Here is a 23,586-nt window from a genome sequence, read left to right as displayed (position 1 = left end):
TGTGTACTTCTGGTGCTGTTACTCGACAACTCTTTGGCGTTTAGCCTAAATAATTTGCTTATTTGAACAAAAGCTCTACACATTTTCAAAGTTATCGTGAATTCGTGTATCTCAGAGGAAGCAAACATTTTACGCTTGACCCTGTACAGCAAGTTTTTTGCTCATATATTAGAATCGTATGTCTTGTACCAGACTGCTTTGTATGCTTACCAAATCGTTATTAGACTTATTGGTTATAACCCGTGTTAATAAGTGATATAGAGTATATTAGATTGATTATACGAATGCAGTCTTCCAAAATTAGTTTTTGTTTTAAAACAATATCATACGTATGAATGTTCAGGCCTTGTTTGGATGGGAAAAAAAGGAGGGAAAGGGAGGGAAGGGGGAAAGAAGGAAGGGAAGGGGAGGGGAGGGGAGGGTTAATGAAGGTGGTGATTTTCCCTCGAAATCTTACCTATGCTGGTGGGAAAATTACCGAGTATACGTGATAGCTTCCAAACGATGTACACATACGGCTGTATGATGAAGTCTTGTCGTCTTACCACCAGCCATGTACGCTCCACGAACAATTTTCCTAAATTCACTGGCCGTGTGTGTTGTGAATTGGTGGAAAATTGATTGGATTAGTGGTAATTTAAATGGAATTTTCATATTGAATTACTACTCGTCCAATCAACTCTCCGGAATTTGCATATATACCTAGGATGAATTTACACTGTTAAGTTGATTAACGTGAAGTGTAATTTCGTCATTTACTTGGTCGATATAAGTAAACGGAGATTGTGCAAGTCAATTTGCAATATCAATCAACTAAATTGCCACCCAAATTTATGGGAGGTCAACCTAATTATGCCTCCTGTTTAAAGTCAACAATGCATTTGGAGCAGTGGATCAGAGAATACTTGAGAAACTATAATCAACATATCAGCCGTCCAAGCAACAACAAAATCTCCAGGATCTCCAGTACACGTTTTTTTAAATTCCAGTCCACTCCTCAAGGTTTCAAAAACAACGAGTCTTAATAAACAAAAGAGTAGAGAACATGTTGCGCTTTAGGGCGGTTAATGATATGAGTCGGCTTGTCGAGCCTTTGAAATTGGATTGGTCAAAACTCGACTCGTGTTTAGTTAAACCAAGCTTTAGCTCGAGCCGAGCGTGGCTAAATTCGAGCCGAACCTGAGCTAAGCAAGGTTGGGCTCTAAAACTCAGTTTATATTTTTTTTTTGTATAATTTATACTCTAATATTAATATTTGTCAATTTTTATGTTATTTTGACATTTATAAGTATATTATAATAAATTATCTATTGGTATTTTATAATAGTATTAATTTTAAAAATATTTATATCTAGTTAGATTCAAAAAGCGAGAAAATGAAACGAATATAATGACAAAATTAAACGAGCTCGATTGGAACTTGATGCGAGCTCTATCTTCAATTTTGTAGGCTCTACGAGCTTCAATGATAAATTCACTTTTCAAAATTATTACTTTTTTAAAACTTCTTTAAAAATCTTATAACACTAATATAATCTGAATTAAAATACATTGCGGACTCACAATAATTCTATCTTATATAAAACCGTTTTACATAAACATTATTGTAAAATCGTTTTATAAATTTACTCGCCAACTCAAAAAACCCATTCACAAACGATTATTACGGACTACAGAGTGATAACTTTCTTTTTGTGAGTGAATTTTATATATCCCGTATAGAGGAGCATATAACTTTGACTTAAAATTGTTTATTTTTATTAAGCTTGTATGTAGTTGTCGTATGGTATATCGATGTCAAACCCTTGTGCTTGTATCACGTGGAGTAAATTAATTTTTGCAGTTGACATTTTAATGAGTCTCACAAATTATCAATTTATTTTCCGAAGGTCAAAGACAAAAATGAAATAGAAAAACAAGACGAAGATACGATTATGGCATGAATGACGTAACGTAGATTTGGTCCGCCAAAGTGACGCGCAACCGAACATGCCATGCCACCGTTCTTCCAACTGCTGTCCTTCTAGTATAATCGTAAATCCAAGTAAGATAAATGAATGTGTTCGCAAGATAAATCACTTCGTGGCTCTTGTATAAGATGATATGGAGTAATATTTATTGTATTTATCATAATAGATACGAATATAATATATTTCTACTTCAAATGTGTTACCAATTTGTACAAGTGTAAAAAAAGATAAATGAAATCTTAACTAGTGACAATAAATTTATGGAAAAATGACTTTGTAGATAATTATTTAGTTCTTCTCATTGCCTTTGTAAATAATTTTTTTGCAAGAAACCTTTGTAGATATTAGATTTTGAGACCTAGGTTAATATATGACCGGTTGGTTCACCAAACTCCGACCCAACGGTTTCCTCTTTTCAAGTCGCTGAGTCCGTCAATGGCCATTTCTTTCCCCCTTTTACATGAGCAAACGCTGCATATTGCTAATATTCTTACGGAAACTAAACTTAGGATAATGGAGAATACAGAATAAAGAGAATGACATGTATGAAAAATCAAAGTTAGCATACACATTTCTCATCGATCTACTAATATTCGAAGTACTTTATTTCCAAGATTAGCATACACATTTCTCATCGATCTACTAATTTTGTTACAAGGATGAGATGAATTTGGAATTTATGGAGCACCTTTTTCGGGACTGTCAGGTGGCTAAAAGGGTTTGGACTTGTACTGATCTAGGGATAAGGGTTGGTGAAGGAGAGAATTTGAGCCTGGGTCAATGGATCATCAATTGGGTCAATTATTTGGGCAAACTTCATGATGTAGAGATGCGAATTGTGCGGTTCATGGCAACAATTTTTTTTTTTGGAAGAAAGGAGCATTATATAAATAAACACAAACCGAGTTAAGAGTACATCACGGGGGCGGGTCAGGGAAAAGAGGCGCACAGGCCAAAACAGAGTCTAAAGTACAAAGGTCTACAACAAAAGGAGGGGGGTGATCCCACTCAAAATAACCCGACAAAGTACTAGAGTCTCTAATGGAGTGGCGGGCAATGGCATCAGCGACACGGTTGGCCGATCTCTTCTCAAATATAAGCTTCAAATGCGGGTAGTCCTGCAAGAGGGTCCTACACTCAAGAATAATGTTAGTAAACGGTCCACAAGGGGCAGAGGTGCATAAAATTGATGTAACCGCATCAAGACAGTCAAAGGCGATCAAGACATTATTCACAAGGACTCTAGAGCGTAAAATCCCATCTCGAATGGCAAGTACCTCACAAAGGTAAGGGTTAGGACCAAAGAAGCGGGTTGACCAACCTAAAACCCAGGAACCAAGACCGTCTCTGATAACACACCCCAGGCTAGCTACGGAATAGGAGGGGGAAAAGGCCGCGTCAACGTTGGTTTTAAACCAACCAAGCGGCGGAGGGGCCCAGCTCAAAGGGTAGCTAAAGGCATCAAGGTGGGTGGAACTCGTAACGGGGGCAGTGAGAGGACGGTTAGAGACACGGGTCCAGGCAAAGGATTGGGAGGCGACCGAGGCACAGAAGGTGGAAGGGGAGGGAGAGGTGGATGCGGACGGGGAGAAGGTTAAGTCACAGCGACGCAGCCAAAGGCGCCAGAGGACGAAGGTGAAAAGAGTAATCCAACTACGGGATTGGGAAGTGCAGTTGTCATAGATCCAGTGGTGAAGGTCAGCAGTGAAAAAGGAGTCAGAGACATTAAGGATAGACCAAGAGTGGGAGGCAAAGCTACAATCACGAAGGGCGTGGAGAGTGGTCTCGAGAATAGAGGGGTTAGGACACAGGGAGCAGGACGAACAGGGCAAGATGTTTTTACCAAAAAGGGAAGCCTTATGCGGTAATTTGTTCCACCACACAAGCCAGAGGAAGACTTTGATTCGAGGTTGGGTTGGGAGGTCCCAGAGCCAGTTCAGGTTATCAGGGAAGGGGAAAGGGTGAGGGTGTGGGGGGGACGGCACAGGGAAGCATAAGCGTCACTGATAGAGAACTTGCCTTTGGGGGCAAGGGAGGTGGAAAGGGTATCAGGTCTAGGAGTAATCGGGATGGGGATGAAAAGAATGCTATTGGTGATGTAACCGGGGAGGACGAAATCAAGGGAGTCGAGGGCCCAAACTCCATTGGAGATAATAGAGCAAAGTTTAGCGTTGGAGGAAGAAGAGTTAAGGGGGCCTAGAACGTGGGTTCTGAGAGGACCAAGGTCAAGCCAAGGGTCATCCCAAAGGCTGATGGTGGAGCCGTCTCTAATGGACCAAGAGAGGTGGTCTTTAAGAATGTTCCACCCTTTTCCAACGTTCTTTCAAATATGGGAACCTCGAGAGAAGGAGCGATGGGAAGGAGTACAATACTTACTGCGGATGGCCTTAGCGGAAGTGGAGGAGTGGTTGAGGAGGATGGTAGAACTGAGCATAGTTGAGAGGGCATCATTAAGGGGCTCAACGACTTTAATTCCAAGACCGCCCATAGAGAGGGGGAGGGTGACAAGGTCCCAGTTTGCAAGATGTAATTTGTTGGCGGACTGGCTTGACCAAAGGAAGCTCCTAGTAGTCTTGTCAATGTCGCGGAGAATGGAGGAAGTGAGGCGAATGCATTGCATCGCATGGTTGGGAATAGCATTAATGGTGGATTTGATCAGGCATAACCTACCGGCTCTAGACAGAAACCTAGACTTCCAAGTGGCAAGTTTAGACTGTATGTTATCCAAGATGTAGTGTAAATCAGATCGCTTAGGTTTTCTACCAAGTAGGGGGAAGCCAAGATAAGTGCCAAGGTTGTTGGCTCTCTTAATGTCCAGGGCGTCTTCAAAGAGAGCGGCCTCAGAAGGGGGGGTGTGTTTGGAGAAGATGATTTTACTTTTGGAGCAGTTGATCTTTTGACCAGAGCTTGAACAGAAGGAGAGGATGGTGTCTTGGAGGGCACACAAATTTCTCTCGGAGGTTCTGCCGAAGACCAAGATATCGTCGGCAAAGAGAAGATGAGAGAAAGAGACTCCACCTTTCCCTAGGGGAAACGGGGTCCACTCATTGTTGTTGCAGGCTTGATGGATGAGACGGGAGAGGGCTTCCATGCAAATTATAAAAAGGTAGGGGGAGAGAGGGTCACCTTGCCTAATTCCACGAGTGGGGGAGAAGGTATCAAGAGGCGTGCCATTGAAGGTCACAAAAGCAGAGGCCGTGGAAATGCAACTCATAATGAGAGAGATAGTTTCAGGGTCAATGTTGACCGAGATAAGGCAGGATCTGACGAAGTCCCACTCAAGTCTGTCGAAAGCCTTTTCAAGATCGAGTTTAAGGGCAAACCAGTCAATCTTACTTTTAGAGACGTGCATGGAATGGAGGATCTCAGAGGCGATGATGAAGTTAGTATCGGTTCCTCTTCCAGGAATGGAGCTCCCTTGGTTAGGAGAAATCAGAGAGTGCATAAAAGGCTTAAGTTGGTTAACAATGATCTTAGTGACGATCTTGTAGGTGGTGTTACAAAGATTGATGGGTCGGAAATTAGTAATAGATTGTGGGGAGGGGATCTTTGGGATGAAGGAGATGGAAGTCAAATTGATGGCAACGGGGATGGTTTTGGAGTGGAAGATGTTTTGGATGAAGGGAATAAAGTCGGATTTGATTATGTCCCAGCATCTCTTGAAGAAGCCAGCATGAAAACCGTTAGGCCCAGGAGCCTTACTGGAGCCGAGGGAGAAGAGAGCAGCGCAGATTTCTTCGGCAGAGGGGATCTGGAAATCAGTGGTGAAGGGGGGGTCTAGGATGGGAGTGGTGAACAGGTGGGGCAAGGTAAGCAACACCTTTGCCAGTAGTGAACAAATTAAGAAAATAATTGGTGATGTGGGTATTCAGGGCATCGTGGCCCGTGATTACGAGTCCAACATTGTTGGTAAGAGAGAGGATGCGGTTGAAGCTTCTCCTAAGAGTAACAGATTTCTGGAAGAAGGAAGTGTTACGGTCGCCATCAGTAAGCCAACTGATGCGGGAGCGGTCTTTCCAATAAAATTGCTCGAGGTCAAGGATGCAATTAAGTTCCTGGGTGAGGGAATAATTAAGATTCAGGAGGAAATCCGAGTTGGGGCTAGTGCACAGGTTGCGTTGAACCCCGAGAAGGCGGGAGGAAAGTCTACGTTTCCTATTGGGGAGGTTGCCAAAGATCACATTAGCTCAGTCGGTAATAGTCAGACTCAGGTTAACGAGTTTGGACGGGATACCGTCAGAGAGGGAAGGCCAAGTGTTGGCAACGAGGGGGTAAAAGGACGGTTCGCACGTCCAAAAGGTTTCGAATTTAAAGGACTTATTTGCAGGGTGGTGAGGGAGGGTCGTCTTGAGCATGATAGGGCAATGGTCATAGGAGAGGCGAGTCAGGTGGTAATTGTGGGAGTTCGGGTAGTGATCCAACCAAGCCTGATTAACCCGTACCCGGTCCAGTCGTTCTAAAATAGGATTAGTACGCCGTCTATTCGTCCAAGTGAATTTGGGTCCCGAAAAACCAATGTCAATTAAATTGCAAGAATCAAGGGAAGACTTGAAGAGGTTCACTCTGTTCAGCTTAACACCCCGGCCCCCAATCTTATCAGCACTACATGTTACTTCATTAAAGTCACCTAAGCAAACCCAAGGGAGATCATGATTGGCCGAAATGTTGATAAGGTCAAGCCACAAAGTTTTCCTAAATATAAATTTTGGACTCGCATAAATTGCAGACAATAAGAAAGTAAAGGAGTTATTAGGTACCTGGACCTGCACATTGATCAATTGGTCAGTTTTGTTCAGGAGAGAGACGGTTGCCTTTCCCGCATTCCAAAGGATGATGATGCCACCAGTGAACCCCACCGGGTCCAGAATCTCGAAAGAGTCAAAAGGGAGTCTACGCACAATGACCAGGGAGTTGGGAGAGCGGACTCTGGTCTCGGAGAGAATAACAATAGTCGGGTTATGAGCATTGATGAGGTAAGATAAATGGATTCGGAAAGAGGGTCTAGCAATGCCTCAACAATTCCAATACAAGATATTCATGTTGGAGGGAAGGAGGAACGGGTTGGGCTGGTTATCCAGGCCTGGTTGTTGACCCACAGCCTCTGCCACGCCTGGAACGTGGTTTTGGCAATCTTTGAGCGGGCTGTGGTTCACTCCCGAGATGGTTAGAAGGAGTTCGCGGTAGTCCGAGTCCGGGACAAGGTCCCAACTGACCCACACTTCCAGAGCATTCAGTCGTGTTGCAGTTCGAAAGGCTACCATAGAATTCGAATAGCTCGCGGTTCGAAGATCCTTGGATGTCGAACTCAATAGATAAATTCTCCTCAATCGAGGCAAGGTGGGTGTAGGGTCCAAGAGGAATTGAAGTTCCGGCGGTACCACCAGAGTGGGATGGAGTACATGCCACTCCCTGAGGAACCACATCAAGAAGCATTTTAGGACCGGAGGTAGGGTTGGTATGTAATACTCCGTATTTATGAGTCTTTGGGTACTCTATCGAGTAGGCCTTACTCTGTCGAGTAAGGGTAAATTGCGTTTTAAAATAGTTTCTGACCTGTTGGGTACTCGATCGAGTAGCTAGGATACTCGATCGAGTAAGGGGGTACTCGATCGAGTACCTTAGATACTCGATCGAGTAGCCGGTTTTACGGGGAGTTTTCTCGGGTTTTGTTAATTATGCGATTAAGATATATAACCTTTTTCCGTCATCATTCTAAACACTTTTTCAAAACCTAATTTACTGTTTAAGAGAGAAAGCAAGTACGTTCATCATCTTAATCGCATTGTTAGCAATTCCCGGAGTTTGGAAGGTCGGTTTTCATCGTTTGATATACCGTTGAGATCCTTGCGTCGAGGTTAAGATCTATGTACCCTTTTTGTTGTCCTTCCTTTGATTTGTTTAAACCCTAATATAGGGATTTGGGGGTTTTTGAGTAGTATGTGATTTGGTAGCATTTGTATGTTGTATGATAGGAGGAGGTTTCGTAGAGAAGCTTTTTGATACGGAAGAGAGACCGTCGATAGTGTGCTTTCCAGGTAGGATTTCCTACTCAGTATTAGTCCCATAATGGGATGATTGTTGATGTGTTGAGAGTGATTGTTTGATATAGTAATTGTATTGTGACGGTTGTGATTGTGATTGTGATTGTGGTCTATGGTCCTCGAGGCGTGTCCTCGGCTGAGTGAGGTCACTTGCGGGAGTGGCTTCACGCCCTAGTTTCGCCTTCTGTGGAACCCGCCACAGAAGGGATGTGCACATTAATGGACAGGGTTATCGCTCATTATGAGGAGCGGGGATTTGGTGGGTACGGCTGCGGTCCCCCACTGGCAGGGCTGGTCCAAAGGACGATCGGTGATTGAGATGATTGGAATTGGTGTGGTTGTGTGTGTGATTAAGGCTCATGCTTTATCTTATTGTTGATATATATTGAGTTGTGTGATTAGTCGACCCGGTTGTTGTTTTGTAAACTGCGGTGATCCATTCGGGGATGGTGAGCGATATTGAGCAGGTATGAGATGAGTACTGGGATAGCTGAGATTGCCACGATATGATGATAGAAGTCGTCCACTGTAGCTTAGTAGTTCCTTTACATTTCAGTTAGAACAGTAAACAGTCAGTTTGAGAACATGTATTATACTTTTGGTTTTGGTTTCGAGAATTATAACCCTTCACTAAGTATTTCTATTTAAACGTTGTTTCTTTATTGTTTATTTGATTATCATTGCCTCGGGTGACCGAGATGGTAATATCTTCATACCTGAGTGGTCCTGGTAAGGCACTTGGAGTATGGGGGTGTTACAAAATGGTATCAGAGCGACGATCCTGAAACCTGTAACCAATGAACCTAATGAACATAGGGAGTAAATTAAAAAGAACCCGGGGTAAAGGTTGTAGGAGCTAATGCAAAGGCTTGGGAGACGTCCTGAAGTCGCGAACTCGCCCTACAATTTTGAACCGGTCACATGGGGGGTGTATGTCAAGGTCGTATGTGTTGTTTGGTTAACTTGTGTGTGAATGTGATGAAGTGTGTGTCACTGTTGGAGAAGTAGAAAGCTGAGAATATGAAGGAAAGGTTGATGATATATGTAGACTTGTTGTTGGAATGAAAACATGTTGGATGTTTACAATGTGGCGTTTAATAACATGATATAATGATTTCGAGAATCGTATGAAAAGATGCGTAGCATTGTATGTTTAGTTATGTTATAACGTTGATTTTATGAAGTTTTAGCATGTTAGCTTATGACATAGCATGCGGGTAGCGTTTCTGAGTTAGCATGACTCGATCGAGTGGGACTGACTTGATCGGGTGGGTTTTTGACGATTTTGAGTCCAGAATCGTGTTTTTGGGCACTCGATCGAGTACCTCGGGCACTCGATCGAGTAGGGGGTCACTCGATCGAGTAGCCTAGCTACTCGGTCGAGTATGTTAGAGATCAGAAGGCCTGTTTGGGGTCTGATGTTGGGGCACTCGATCGAGTATGTCGGGCACTCGATCGAGTAGCCCGTTACTCGATCGAGTATGTTTGGGAACTCGATCGAGTAGGGTCTGGGCAGCGTGTTTTCTTGTTTTGAGGTTTTGGCGCGTATGTTTATATCCACCCCTTTTTCTGTTATAGTTTCAAGATGCCGCCCAATAAGAATGCGTTGTATGCGAGAGCTGAGCTTATGACCATGGATGACATCGTTAAGATGTTGGAGCATCAGGATGCTCTTACTGAGGCTTTAAAGACTGTGGTAAAAGATAAGGATAAGGATAAGGAGAAGGAGGTTGATCATTCTAAAATCAGCCTCTATATAGCGAGGTTTAACCCGAAAGAGTATAAGGGAGTTGGGGAGCCTAACCTTCTTGATAGTTGGCTTAGAGAGATGGAGAACATATTAGATTTGGTTCACTTCACCGATGAGATGAGGTGGAACAAGCTGCGTTCTATCCGAGAGAGGCGGCAAATGCAAGTGGTGGGATACGGTGAAAGTGAGTGCTAAGGAGATATATACAAACCAAGGTTTACCCGCTATACCTTGGGAGGAGTTTCGTAGGGTCGTGAGAAAGGAGTTCGTGCGGAGCATGTGAGGAGTAAGTTGAGAGAAGAGTTTGACAGTTTTAAGATGACCGCCGAGATGTCTGTGGCCGAGTACTACAGGCGGTTCAATGACAAGTCTAGGTATCTTTGAGGATATGGGTTTGAGTGAGGAGAATTTGGCGTTGAGGTTTGAGAGAGGGTTGACCCCTAAGATTATGGATAAGTTACCCGTGGGAGTCCTTATGATGTTAAGGAAGCTTATGAGAGGGCTGGGAGAGCTGAGAGGTTGGTGGAGATGGCTTAGGAGAGGTCAGGTGGTGAGAAAAGGAAGTCCGAGAGCGAGGGTGGTGGCCAATCTAATCACAAGAAAGGCAACCACAATCGATCTAAGGGGTTTTCTTAAGGGTCGGGGTTCATTCTTTGGGGCTTCCTTTGGGCGTGGCCGTGGAAGTGTTAGTGGTAGTTGGGGAGTGACCTGCTATAGCCGTGGTGGTGTAGGCCACAAGAGACATGAGTGCACAAGTGCACCGGAACTTTCCGGAGACCTGCGCGAGCCATGCGAGCAATAGACCGGGCTGGTCATGGCCAAACCGGGGAAGTCCGAGTTACCAGAGTGGAGGCAACCGCAACGGCGGTAATTCTTATCAGAAACCACCAACGAACAACAACAACAATCAAGGGTCGGTGCTAAGCCGACCACTTCACTTCGATCTCTTGTCCATGGAGGTGGACAAGACCAATGGAAGTTATTCATGATGGAGAAGAAAGCAGCTGAGGAGGATGCACACGTTATCACTGGTACTTTCCTTGTTAATGGTACTCATACCTTTGTTTTGTTTGATTCGGGGCTTCTCGGTCGTTTTATCTTCAAGTCATGTTAAACGGTTGGGTTTGAGGGTATATGAGTCTGTTAGTGAGCAAGTTTTTATACCTTCGGGTGAGTCCGTATCATGTGGGAGGTTGTTTAGAGATGTATCTATGATAGTTGGGCAAGTTGATCTACCCCTAGAGACTTGCTAGAGTTTCCTTTGACGGTTTTGAGATGATAGTCGGGATGGATTGGTTAGGAAAGTATAAAGCTAAGATAGACTGTCATCAAAAGAAAGTGTCTTTAAGAGGTCCTAAGGGCGTTAGTGTGTCTTATCGTGGGTTTCTAGTCAAACCCAAAGTTAAGTTGATTGCAGCTGTCACCTTGAAGTCTTATCCGAGGAAGGGATGTCCTTTGATCTTGTGCCATGTGAGAGATGACCGGATAGAGTCCGACGATTGATCGAGATACCGGTGGTGGGAGAGTTTGCGATGTTTTTCCGAGGAGATTCCGGGGTTGCCACCAAAGAGGGAGATAGATTTCACCGTTGAGTTGAAACCGAGGACGGGGCCAATCTCTAAGGCACCGTGCCGGATGGGTCCTAAGGAGATGGAGGAGCTCGAAACATTAGATGATCGATAGAGAAGGGATACATTAGACCAAGTGTATCGCCGTGGGGAGCACCCGTTCTTTTCGTGAAGAAGAAAGATGGGAGTTTGAGGTTGTGCATAGATTACGGGGAGCTGAGCCGAACCGAGTGACGGTGAAGAACAAGTATCCTTTGCCAAGGATAGATGACCTGTTTGATCAGTTGAGTGGTGCATCGGTCTTTTCCAAGGTTGATTTGAGGTCGGGGTACCATCAGGTGAAGATTAGAGAGGTGGACATACCAAAGACAGCTTTCACGTCGAGGTATGGCCATTATGAGTATGTAGTGATGCCGTTTGGGTTATCTAATGCACCTATTTGTGTTTATGGATTTGATGAACGAGTCTTGAGACGCTTTTGGACCGGTTTGTGGTGGTATTTATCGATGACATCTTAATCTATTCTAAGACTAAGGAGGAGCATGAGGAGCATCTGAGGATCATGTTGCAAACTTTGAGGGAGCATGAGTTGTATGTTAAGCTGTCCAAGTGTGAGTTCTGGTTAGAGAAAGTTGCTTTTCCGGGCATGTGATCTCTAAGGAGGGAGTGGTCAGGATCCGGCGAAGATTGAGGCGGTGACAAAGTGGGAAGCACCAAAGAATGTTCTTTGAGATTAGGAGTTTCTTGGGTTTAGCCGGATACTACAGACGGTTCGTGAAAGATTTCTCCAAGATAGCTAGACCTATGACAGCGTTGATGAGAAAAGAGAACAGGTTTCGTTGGGATAAGAGTTGTGAGACGGCGTTCCAGACATTAAAGGAGCGTTTGACCACAGCTCCTATCTTAGCATTGCCTGAAGGGATTGAGAACTTTGAGGTTTATACAGATGCTTCAAAGAATGGGTTGGGATGTGTGTTGATGCAGAATGGTAAAGTGATTGCCTATGCTTATAGGCAATTGAAGCCTTATGAGGAGAACTACCCTACTCAGGACCTGGAGTTGGGTGCAATGGTGTTTGCTCTCAAGATATGGAGACATTACCTTTATGGAGAAATCTTTAAGGTATTTTCTGATCACAAGAGTCTCAAGTACATTTTCACTCAAAAGGAGTTGAACATGAGACAGAGGAGGTGGATGGAGTTGATTGGCGATTATGACATGGAAATTATCTACCATGAAGGGAAGGCCAATGTAGTTGCTGATGCTTTAAGTAGGAAGAGTGTACATTCTCTGTGTACAGCTCTATATTTGATGAGGCTGAGAGATGAGGTAGCGAGGTTTGGGATACATATGATGCAGAAAGAAGATGCCATGGGTGATATGACAGTGCATCTTGAGTTTTATGATGACATTCGAGGTAAGCAGGCGTTGGATCCTAAGATAGTTGAGTGGAGAGCTGGAGTAGAGAAAGGGACAGTGTCTCGATTCTCCATTCACACAGATGGTAGTTTGAGGTTCGATAGTAGGTGGTGTGTCCCTAATGATGAGGAGTTGAAAAAGACAATCATGACAGAGGCGCATTGTACACCATATTCAGTACGTCCAGGTGGTGACAAGCTATATAAAGATTTGAAGAAAACATTTTGGTGGCCTGGGATGAAGAAAGAGACAGCTGAGTTTGTGTCCCGTTGTTTGACATGCCAAAGAGTTAAAGGGGAACAAAGACGACCACAAGGTAAGATTCAGTCTTTAGAGGTACCTGAGTGGAAGTGGGAATCCATTTCCATGGATTTTATTGTGGGTTTGCCAAAGAGTCAACAAGGTAACAACATGATTTGGGTAATAGTGGATCGACTGACCAAGTCAGCTCACTTTGTTCCAATGAAAGATACATGGACTAAGGCACAATTGGCTGTGGCCTATCGAAAGAACGTGCTTAAGTTACATGGAGTCCCTAAGGACATAGTGTCTGACAGAGATGCGAGATTTATATCAAGGTTTTGGAAAGAGTTGCAGGAATCGTTGGGAACAACTTTGAAGATGAGTACAAATGTTTCATCCTGCGACGATGATGGACAGACCGAGAGAACAATCAAGACTCTTGAGGATATGTTGCGAGCTTGTGTGATGGATTTTGGTGGTAGGCGGGAACAGAGGTGGACTTGATAGAATTTTCTTACAATAACAAATATATCACACTAGTATTGGTATGGCACCATTTGAGGCTTTGTATGGGAGGAGATGTAGGAGTCCGATTTGTTTGGGACGATAGTCTTTGAGGCAAAGGTGGTTTTAGGACCAGAGATGGTGCATGAGATGGTGGAACAGATTAGGATGATCAGGGAAAGGATGAGAGCAGCTCAGGATAGGCAAAAGAGTTATGCAGATCTACATCGCCGAGACATAGAGTTTCAAGTTGGGGATAAGGTTCTTTTGAAAGTGTCTCCTATGCGTGGGGTTATGAGATTTGGGAAGAAAGGCAAGCTAAGTCAGAAGTTCATCGGGCCTTATGAGATCTTAGAGCGAGTTGGGGAAGTTGCATATCGTCTGGCTTTACCAGCTGCACTAGAGAGAGTGCATAATGTGTTTCATGTATCGCAACTGCGGAAGTATGTGAGTGACCCGTCACATGTATTAGAGGCAGAGAGCTTAGAGCTAGATGAGTCCTTATCATATCTTGAGGTGCCTAAGCAGATTCTTGACCGAAAGGTTAGGAAGACTAGGAGTGGCGAGACAGTTTTGCTTAAGATCCTTTGGTCTAACCACGAGACCGAGGAAGCTACATGGGAGCCAGAGGAAGCTATGAAAGAGCGTTACCATTTTCTTTTTGATCAGGTATGTGTAGTTACGGGGACGTAACCTTGTTTCTTTTAGGGAGGGTAGGAGATGATCGCGAACAGTTTTTAAGAGTTTTATACCCTTTTTGTATGTTGTGTCGGTATGTTTGTCGGGATGAGTTGGGTTAGTAACATGTTTTATGTTGAATTTTGTTTTGGTTGTTGAGTCGGGAGTGTTATGGGAGTACCTTTGTTTAGTAGTGGTTTGAACTTCGGAGACGAAGTTCTTTTTAAGGAGGGAAGACTGTAATACTCCGTATTTATGAGTCTTTGGGTACTCTATCGAGTAGGCCTTTACTCTGTCGAGTAAGGGTAAGTTGCGTTTTAAAATAGTTTCTGACCTGTTGGGTACTCGATCGAGTAGCTAGGATACTCGATCGAGTAAGGGGGTACTCGATCGAGTACCTTAGATACTCGATCGAGTAGCCGGTTTTACGGGGAGTTTTCTCGGGTTTTGTTAATTATGCGATTAAGATATATAACCTTTTTCCGTCATCATTCTAAACACTTTTGCAAAACCTAATTTACTGTTTAAGAGAGAAAGCAAGTACGTTCATCATCTTAATCGCATTGTTAGCAATTCCCGGAGTTTGGAAGGTCGTTTTTCATCGTTTGATATACCGTTGAGATCCTTGCGTCGAGGGTAAGATCTATGTACCCTTTTTGTTGTCCTTCCTTTGATTTGGTTAAACCCTAATATAGGGATTTGGGGGTTTTTGAGTAGTATGTGATTTGGTAGCATTTGTATGTTGTATGATAGGAGGAGGTTTCGTAGAGGAAGCTTTTTGATACGAAGATAGAGAGACCGTCTGATAGTGTGCTTTCCAGGTAGGATTTCCTACTCAGTATTAGTCCCATAATGGGATGATTGTTGATGTGTTGAGAGTGATTGTTTGATATAGTAATTGTATTGTGACGGTTGTGATTGTGATTGTGATTGTGGTCTATGGTCCTCGAGGCGTGTCCTCGGCTGAGTGGGGTCACTTGCGGGAGTGGCTTCACGCCCTAGTTTCGCCTTCTGTGGAACCCGCCACAGAAGGAATGTGCACATTAATGGACAGGGTTATCGCTCATTATGAGGAGCGGGGATTTGGTGGGTACGGTGCGGTCCCCCATCGGCGGGTCCGGTCCAAAGGACGATCGGTGATTGAGATGATTGGAATTGGTGTGGTTGTGTGTGTGACGCTTAAGTCGTCTGTTTATCTTATTGTTGATATATATTGAGTTGTGTGATTAGTACTCGACCCGGTTGTTGTTTTGTAAACTGCGGTGATCCATTCGGGGATGGTGAGCGAGATATTGAGCGGTATGAGATGAGTCTTTGGGATAGCTGGGATTGCCACGATATGATGATAGAAGTCTTCCATTTGTAGCTTAGTAGTTCCTTTACATTTCGATTAGAACGATGAAATGATCGGTTTGAGAACATGTATTATACTTTTGGTTTTGGTTTCGAGAATTGTAACCCTTCACTAAGTATTTCTATTTAAACGTTGTTTCTTTATTGTTTATTTGATTATCATTGCCTCGGGTAACCGAGATGGTAATATCTTCATACCTGAGTGGTCCTGGTAAGGCACTTGGAGTATGGGGGTGTTACATGGTAGGTCCAATAGGTCCGGCAGGTGGGCTGGTTGAAGACAGCCCGACATTGAATTGGTGTTGATGAGACAAATGTTGTGGCAAGACTGAGGAGGATTTAGCGGGTTTGCGAGAATGGCTCGAAGGTTGGAGACGGTTGCCTGAGGCGAGACGAGGCGATGTTCTTGGGTGAAGGTGTTGTTGTTGATTTGTAGTTCGGGTAGGGTGAGGGTTGGGGGTTGGAAGTAAGCCTCGGGAGTCACATCCAGGGGAAAAGGAAGGAGTTTTAGAAAGGTTCGGGTTGGGCAGGGGGTTGGTTTGAATAACGGGGTTGGCGGGAGGTAGGAGGAGGGAATGGTTAGGGTTAAGTAGGGAGTGTTTTGATGTGGAGGGGAGGATGGGGGTGTCATTTTCTTTTTCTTGGAGGGGCGTTTCTGGAGATGTGGGTTGAGTCTTTTTTAAGAGGGAGGAGGGGAAAAAGGGGATAGCAGGGGACTGTGAAAAAAGGGAGGAGATAGGTGGTAGTCTAAAAAGTTAGTCAAGGTAAATTTTTGGGTTGGGAAGGGGGGTTTTATGGTTAGAGTCAGAAAAGTTACTATCACAAGGAGGGCAATTTTTTAAAGTTGTGGGGACAAAAGTAGGCAGAGGTGGGGTTGAAGGAAGCATACCTTGGACTTTGTAAGGTACTATGCTCCAAACATCAGAGGAAGACAGGGGCTTGTCACAATCAGTTGCAGAAACAACAGTAGAAGGCACGTGAGACTCGGTTTTCACAGGTGATGCCAAATTTCCATTTTCCGCAGTACTCGAACAAAGCCCTTTGTAGAATCCATGACAAGTTTGACAATAAATTTGTTTTTCCGCCAATTTGATTTCCTGTCGGAAATTTCCAAGCCAAACTGATTCCGGGATTGGTTTCGATTGATTCAAATGGACAGAAATCCGAGCAAACCGCGCGTTGTTTCTGTAGAGACCATTTGGGTCATGTTTAATGAAGATCCCAATGGAGTTTCCAATAGCTTTGAGGATATCCACACGATGGTATTCAATTGGGAGCTCGGATAAAATTAACCAAGTAGGGATAGAGGTGATAGATGCAGTTGAAGGCTGGAAATTGGGAGTCCATGGTTGAACATGGAGGTAGTTGCCTTGAACAAACCATGGCCCGTTCTCCTTAATTCGGGTAAGGTCCGAGACAGATTCAATTTTGCACGAATAAAAGCCTTTTCCAAGCCCAATTAAATGTAAATTACTCTTACAATTCCATAGATTTCTTATAGAGGTGGCGAGATGTGCAGAATCGATTGATTTTCCGGTTAATTTGATGATTAGGGAATTTTCCCATTTGGAACAGATTGATGAAAGAACCTGTGGTGGTAGATCAATTGCGGGTTCACGCCTGGTAGCGGTTTTGCCCGGAGTAGGTGAGAAGATAGGGAATTTTGTGAAGGAGGTGTTATTGATTTTGGGATTGAGGAGGGAGTTGGTAAGAGCAGATCTGTAAGAGGTCGGGGTGGCAGAGGTTGAAGTTTGGTTGGAGTCTGGTGGTTGTTTGGTGTTTGGGAGGGTTGATGGGTTTAGATCAGGGTATGGGTTCGATCTTTGTTGATGGTGAGGGCCATTGTGCGTGAAGCTTCCAGAAGAACTATTCGAGAGCGGTGTGGTGCTGGTGGGGGTGGCAGCATGCGGTTGGGCAGAAGGTCTCTGGTAGGCGGGGTTTGGTGGTTGGTGGTGGCCCGGTTGTGGAATGGGCTTTTTATTTTGATCACTCATGATTTTGTGTTTATTTCTCTAGAATGTCACTCATTCTCTCTCTAGAAGGCTTCATAGTAGTGTTTGGTTGGTGTAGTTCATGGCAACAATTTGGACCCTATGGAGTGTAAGGAACATAATGGTTTTTAAAGGAGAACAATTCCACCTAATTTTGATTATAAAGATATGGTTGCAATTAGTTGGGACTGCGGACCGGGTGATTGCTAAAGAATTCTCAGGGGTTGAAATCACGAGAAATCTTGCGTTGGATGATGAACACATGCAGTGGGTTCGGGAAAGTAAGCCGATCCATCTGGTAACACCTTTGAGTAATTGTGATTGTGTACGGATTATGGTTGATGCATGCGGGAAATCTAGGGATAAAGCGGGGATATGGTGGGTTGTGTTCTCGGTTGCTGGAGATATCCTTTTTGAAACAGGTAAAGTGCTGAAGGCTGAAACTCCTCTACAGGCGGAAGCTCTCGGAACTCGGGAAGTCCTTTCTTGGGCGGTGAAGCACAAGCTATGGCATTTGGAGGTTTCTTCGGATTGCCTCCCTATTGTTGCGTTCTTTGCTGATATCGACTGGCCTCATCATCTCATTAAAACGATCCTTAATGATATCATTTATCTTAGTACTTCCTTTCATTGTTTAACTTTTAGTTATGTACCTAGGCTGTTTAATAAGATCGCTCATGGCCTTGCCTGTAAGATCATGACTAGTTAGACGTACCTTTCTTTCATGCTGTCAAAAAAAAAAAAAAAAAATTTCCAAGATTACAACCGAGTGTAGTTACGACATGAACCAAACACTTACAAAATCAATTAATATAGATTTTACACTTACCTTTTTTTTTTTAAAATGAAAAAAATAAATGATTTAACTTAATAGAATGAATTGTATAAAGTATATTAAAAATTAAAATACAATAAAATCTGATAATGGACAGACCCCCTAGGAAAAATACAGGGCAAGTGAGATATTTGATGGAGTTTATGCATGAGACACACCCCTAAGAGCTTAAGCCCCCAACCCATATATTATGGGACCGACCTTAAACCAAGTGGGACTAATTGTATGACTAATGATACTGATCTATAACACACTAAAAATGATCAATTAGTTTGCTTATCATAGGATAAATGACAGACTAGCATTCTTCAAATTCTAATTAGTAGCAGTTAACCCCACTTGAAAGTAGTCGGTTATTCATTTCAATCATTTATCCGCGTTTGTATCATTTCTATCTTAATTAGGGTTTCAACTGTCACTCTTCACCTCTCTATATATACCCATCCTCTTCTTTCTTCTTAATCATCACTTAATAACACACTAAATATTATCATCAACTTACTTGCAATAGGTCGACCACATAACAATATTGCTTGTAAGAATTCTTTCTCCTTATGTTATTCATGCATGCTGCATGCATTCTTTTTCTCCATCTAAATTTCTTACTAGTAGATACGTGTACATTTAATATTTCTTTCTGTTCACTGGAATTACAACATTTTATTAAAATACTACTCATATATATTTCACCTATGTTGAAATTTTAGTGAACTGGAGGGAGTATGTACTTTGTATTGTTGTTTTATTAACTTCGCATAGATAATTTGCTTAATTTTTTTGTTTTGTTCATCAATTAGTCTTTTATAAGACGATTTTAGTATCTCATGTTAATACTATATATGGTTTGAGAACAATCATTTTATTATAAACTTTATCTACATAGCAATTAATTATCATCACACATAATACAAAGAATCACTAGTTCAGTCTCATAGTAATATTATCTATGAGTATTTGCGTTATTTCATGTTGAGTATGTATATAGTTCCTTAGTATATATTTTAGTTTCAATATGATAATTTACTAACTCTTGCATCAATGTTAACTTGCTTTTTCGTGATACCTAGTACAAAAAAATAAAAATAAAATGAATAAACATCTCCAAGAAGAGCAGAAAAAACACGTCACATAGAAATGTAGGAATACGTTGGCTTGATTGTATACAAATTCAAAGTGCCTTTGATATAACTCACATTTCGACCAATTCAATTTACGTAATGTAGTATCATCATGCATGATTCATACAATGTACGACTAAGTTTGTAATCTTATTTTTAATGTAATTAAAACTATGTTGAATTGAGGGCTAATACCTACATACGCATTATAAAATTAAATCAAATAGTCGCTCTATCTATATTAACCTTCTCCCACTAACTATAAGTTGAATAAATACAAAATCTCATTTGATCTGATATATAATGTACAGTTTTATAATACCAATTTAATATTTGTCTTTTGACTTTTTTAACGTGTGCCCTTAGAGCAGTAGGATACATGTTAGTAAGTTAACTATAGAAAGATTCATAAGAATATATCATCATAAATTGGAGTTCTAACTCATTTTTACCATATTTAACGATATATTCTTGTGAATATTTATTTAATTAATTAGCTTATTAACGTATGTCCTAACGTATGTCCTATAATTATAACAAAATATTGAATTAAGCTGAGAAAATTATAAATACAAGTATATCTTTTTGGACTCACTTATTATTAAATCACTAATATGACTACTTCTCTTAACCCTTGCAGAAAAACAAAACAAGAAGCAAAAGCCATGGTTTCTTCAACTCCAGCAAAGCTTCCTACAATCAATCTCTTGGGCGAAAACTCGAAACCAGGAACAAAATCATGGATATCAACATGCAAAACCATAAGAAATGCAATGGAAGACTATGGATGTTTCATAGCCATCTATGATAAAATTTCAGAACAACTTCATTACAATGTTTTTGAGGTCATACAACCTATGTTCGATCTTCCTGAACAAGTTAAGGCTAGAAACTCATCCAATCTCCCTTATCATGGTTACTACAAGCCCGGGAATCCCATGCCTTTGCTAGATAGCTTCGGTCTAGAGGACGCGCCTTTACTTGAGAAGACTAAGAATTTCACTAATCTCTTGTGGCCTAATGGAAATGAAACATTTTGGTAAGATTAACTAACTTATATACTTATATACTCCGTTATCCACTAGTAATTTAACTTTGTTATTTTTTCGTCGTTTCTTTTATTTGGTCAAATGAATCACAAGAGCAAAGACATGGGAGGATACTAGGATAGGTGTTGCGATTTATAATCTACTATACCTTCATCTTAATAACTAGTTAACCTTGAGATAATTTCCTAATAGATGAACCATCTCAACCGAAACCTTAAAGTGATGGTTGAGGCCCAACTATTATAAATATTCCTATTATTTTCGTTTGTTAATTCTTTCGACGGTGTTCTACTTTAGTTATTGTGAAATTTAATTATTAATTGCGGAATATTTTATGTGACGTACGGTTGAAATTTGGTAACCCTAGTTTGTTTTAGGATAATACTTTTGTTATTAGTGATAGTGTTGTTTTTTTTCGTTGCTATGATTAATCAAACGAAATAGTTTGTAGATAGAGTGCACAATAAGTCAATAACATCATCATAATCAATAATGTTAACGGCTGACTTTTTTTTTATTTAATACTCGTAATATTGTATGCGAATAAAGCAAAACAATTACCAAAACATATCATATTTTAATACGGAGTACTATAAATTAAGGTTCATCAATGATTTATTTTATTTTATTTTTATTTTTATCTTGCATCCCTCCAATGTAGATTTTCGATTTTTTTCAACACAAGGGTAAGGGTTTAATCAACCGTCAAACATTAACAACCGTCGATATGATATACTTCGTATTAGATTAATGTTAACTAAATCGGATGGCATATACCTAAACAAAACTTTTGTAAATAGAAACCAATTGTGTCTAATCTTGTAACATGTTCTATGAACAGTGAAACAGTACATGAATATGCAAAGAAAACATCGGAGCTAGAACAATTGGTGACAAGAATGGTATTTGAGAGCTATGGTGTAGACAAATACCTTGATTCTCATCTCAATTCAACATCATACCTTCTAAGGATAGCTAAGTATAGGGTACCTCATAAAGATGAGGATAGTCTCGGTGCTCTCGGTCATACCGACAAAAACTTCGTCACTATACTTCATCAGAATGAAATCGATGGGTTAGAGGTTCAAACTAAAGACGGACAATGGCTTACTTATGATCATTCCTCTCCTCAATCTTTTGTTGTCATGGCTGGTGAACCCTTTTTGGTATGTTGCTTCCAATCTTTTTTCTACTGTATTTAATTTTGTAATCGGTTTGATAAAAACCGTCTCATGGTAGTCACGGTTGGAGGTAATTGACCTGTTTATGGAATTGGATAGGGTTTGAGTTGGGATAATTATAATCCAATTAAACTTATCACGGACATAAACTTAATAGTACGATCTAATTTGTTTGCCAGATCTACTGTAGCTGATCCGTATAAATGTGGTTTTGTAGGCATGGAGCAACAATAGAATACATGCACCAGTACATAGGGTGATAATGAAGGGAAATAAGGCAAGATATTCGTTAGCATTGTTCTCAACAAGCAAGGATACAATAGAAACACCCAAGGAGATGGTTGATGATGAGCATCCTTTGCAATTTAAACCATTTGATTACATGGGATTGCTTAGCTTTTATACTGAAGACGTGACTCGCATGGCTATGTGTACCATCAAGGACTACTGTGGTCTCCAAAAAACTATTTAATCAATCACTTTTAATTAAACCTACTTTACTATGTATAGTACGGTATACTCTATATATCAACCAGTCTCTTGTAAGACGGTTTTACATTACTGTAAAATGGCCCTCGACCAGTTGCGATTAAGTTTTTAATCAGGTGTTTCATCTTTGTAATGTTAATTTTTGAGTGTGGCTACAACTAGAAGTGCAAGAATTAAACCATGTAAAAATGATGTACTTTTAATTACTTGGAGCATATTGCGTGTAAGGACTAAGGAGTATTGTTGCCTTCCTTTTGAATAGTCAAATTTACAAATTTATGTTTATCTGCCTTATATTTTGTTTGCTGTTAAATTTTTTTCACAATCAAAGGTTTATGTCAGAAAACCACATAATGTTAATAAATGATAATAGTTTTTTTTGGGTCTACAAGGATTTTAAACCGGATTTAAACCTAGGTCATGAGCACCATCTCTCATAACTTTATTAAATAAATTTGGTAACATCTATAAACAATAACGTTAGTTAGTGTAGACGGAAATTTTCTGGTTTATGTTAACCACCATTATTCATAACATGGTCTTTGTCAAGCTAAGTTTGTCATTTATTGGATAGAGACCACTTGATGACAAAAAACACAACATGTTTCTATCCACGCACATCTGCAATTAAATCTAAGGATAGTGATGGGGCGCCACCCGGTGACGCCCAAATTGGGCGCCACCCTCTCACAACCTTTTTTTATTGAAGGGGTCCCCACTCACCCCATGTGAGAGGGTGGCGCCCAAATTGGGCGTCACCGGGTGGCGCCCCATCACTATCTAATACCATACGAAATGGCAACCCAATTATAATCATGACTTCATACATGAACATAACATGCTCGGTCATCAATTAAATTGCAAGGAAAATTGAGGTATACAAATAAGGCTAATGCTAAATACAACCCTACTGGTTGTATTTAAACATTAAATACTTTCTAATTTGGGTTGTTATTTTAAGAATTAATGCACATATCAAGAATTTATTTTCACTTTTGGTTTCTTAAATACAACCCTACAAATAATATACGCACAAATTCTTGTGTTAGATGTTTATATATGTAACAATGCTTTATATTTGATCAAAATACAATGTTATAATTTCTTTTATCGGTTATCAATTTTTTAGTAAAGGTATTAACATCCTTGACTTTAATAAATGATTTTACAATTATTTACAAAACTGCTTTATATGGGACTCATTGCAGTATATGTATGAAATCAAAGCAAACTCTAAGCCGCTTTTGACTTTAGCCAATGTTAATCTAATTGTTAAAATAAAACCTAAATAGTAATCTCCATTACAAACATTTGTTTATCTACACATAAAATATTACGAATAAAGAATGAAAAAAATAAAAATAAACGATTGAGAGGAGTCGGACGAGGTACTACTT

At 41.1% G+C, this 23,586-nt stretch overlaps 1 protein-coding gene across 1 annotated transcript; it reads left to right on the top strand.

Annotated features, from left to right (window-relative positions):
* Positions 1–18,816: 18,816 nt before the first annotated feature.
* LOC141646269 (putative 2-oxoglutarate-dependent dioxygenase AOP1) lies at positions 18,817–22,474 on the top strand. The gene is made up of 4 exons (XM_074454220.1): positions 18,817–18,887; positions 20,111–20,509; positions 21,361–21,685; positions 21,918–22,474. The coding sequence occupies exons 2-4, from the start codon at positions 20,136–20,138 to the stop codon at positions 22,170–22,172; spliced, it is 954 nt and encodes a 317-aa protein (XP_074310321.1). The 5' UTR covers positions 18,817–18,887; positions 20,111–20,135; the 3' UTR covers positions 22,173–22,474.
* The last annotated feature ends 1,112 nt before the right edge of the window (positions 22,475–23,586 follow it).

This window comes from Silene latifolia, chromosome 3 (genome assembly GCF_048544455.1).
Source record: "Silene latifolia isolate original U9 population chromosome 3, ASM4854445v1, whole genome shotgun sequence".
Classification (NCBI taxonomy): Eukaryota; Viridiplantae; Streptophyta; class Magnoliopsida; order Caryophyllales; family Caryophyllaceae; genus Silene; species Silene latifolia.
The sequence above is the reverse complement of the archived record's forward strand: the minus strand, read 5'-3'. Positions and strand labels throughout refer to the sequence as shown.

Coding starts and splice junctions, on each gene's coding strand:
- LOC141646269 (XM_074454220.1), top strand. CDS start 20,136: ATGGTTTCTTCAACTCCAGCAAAGCTTCCTACAATCAATCTCTTGGGC. Junction 20,510..21,360: donor AATGGAAATGAAACATTTTG/GTAAGATTAACT, acceptor TTCTATGAACAG/TGAAACAGTACATGAATATG. Junction 21,686..21,917: donor TGGCTGGTGAACCCTTTTTG/GTATGTTGCTTC, acceptor GTGGTTTTGTAG/GCATGGAGCAACAATAGAAT.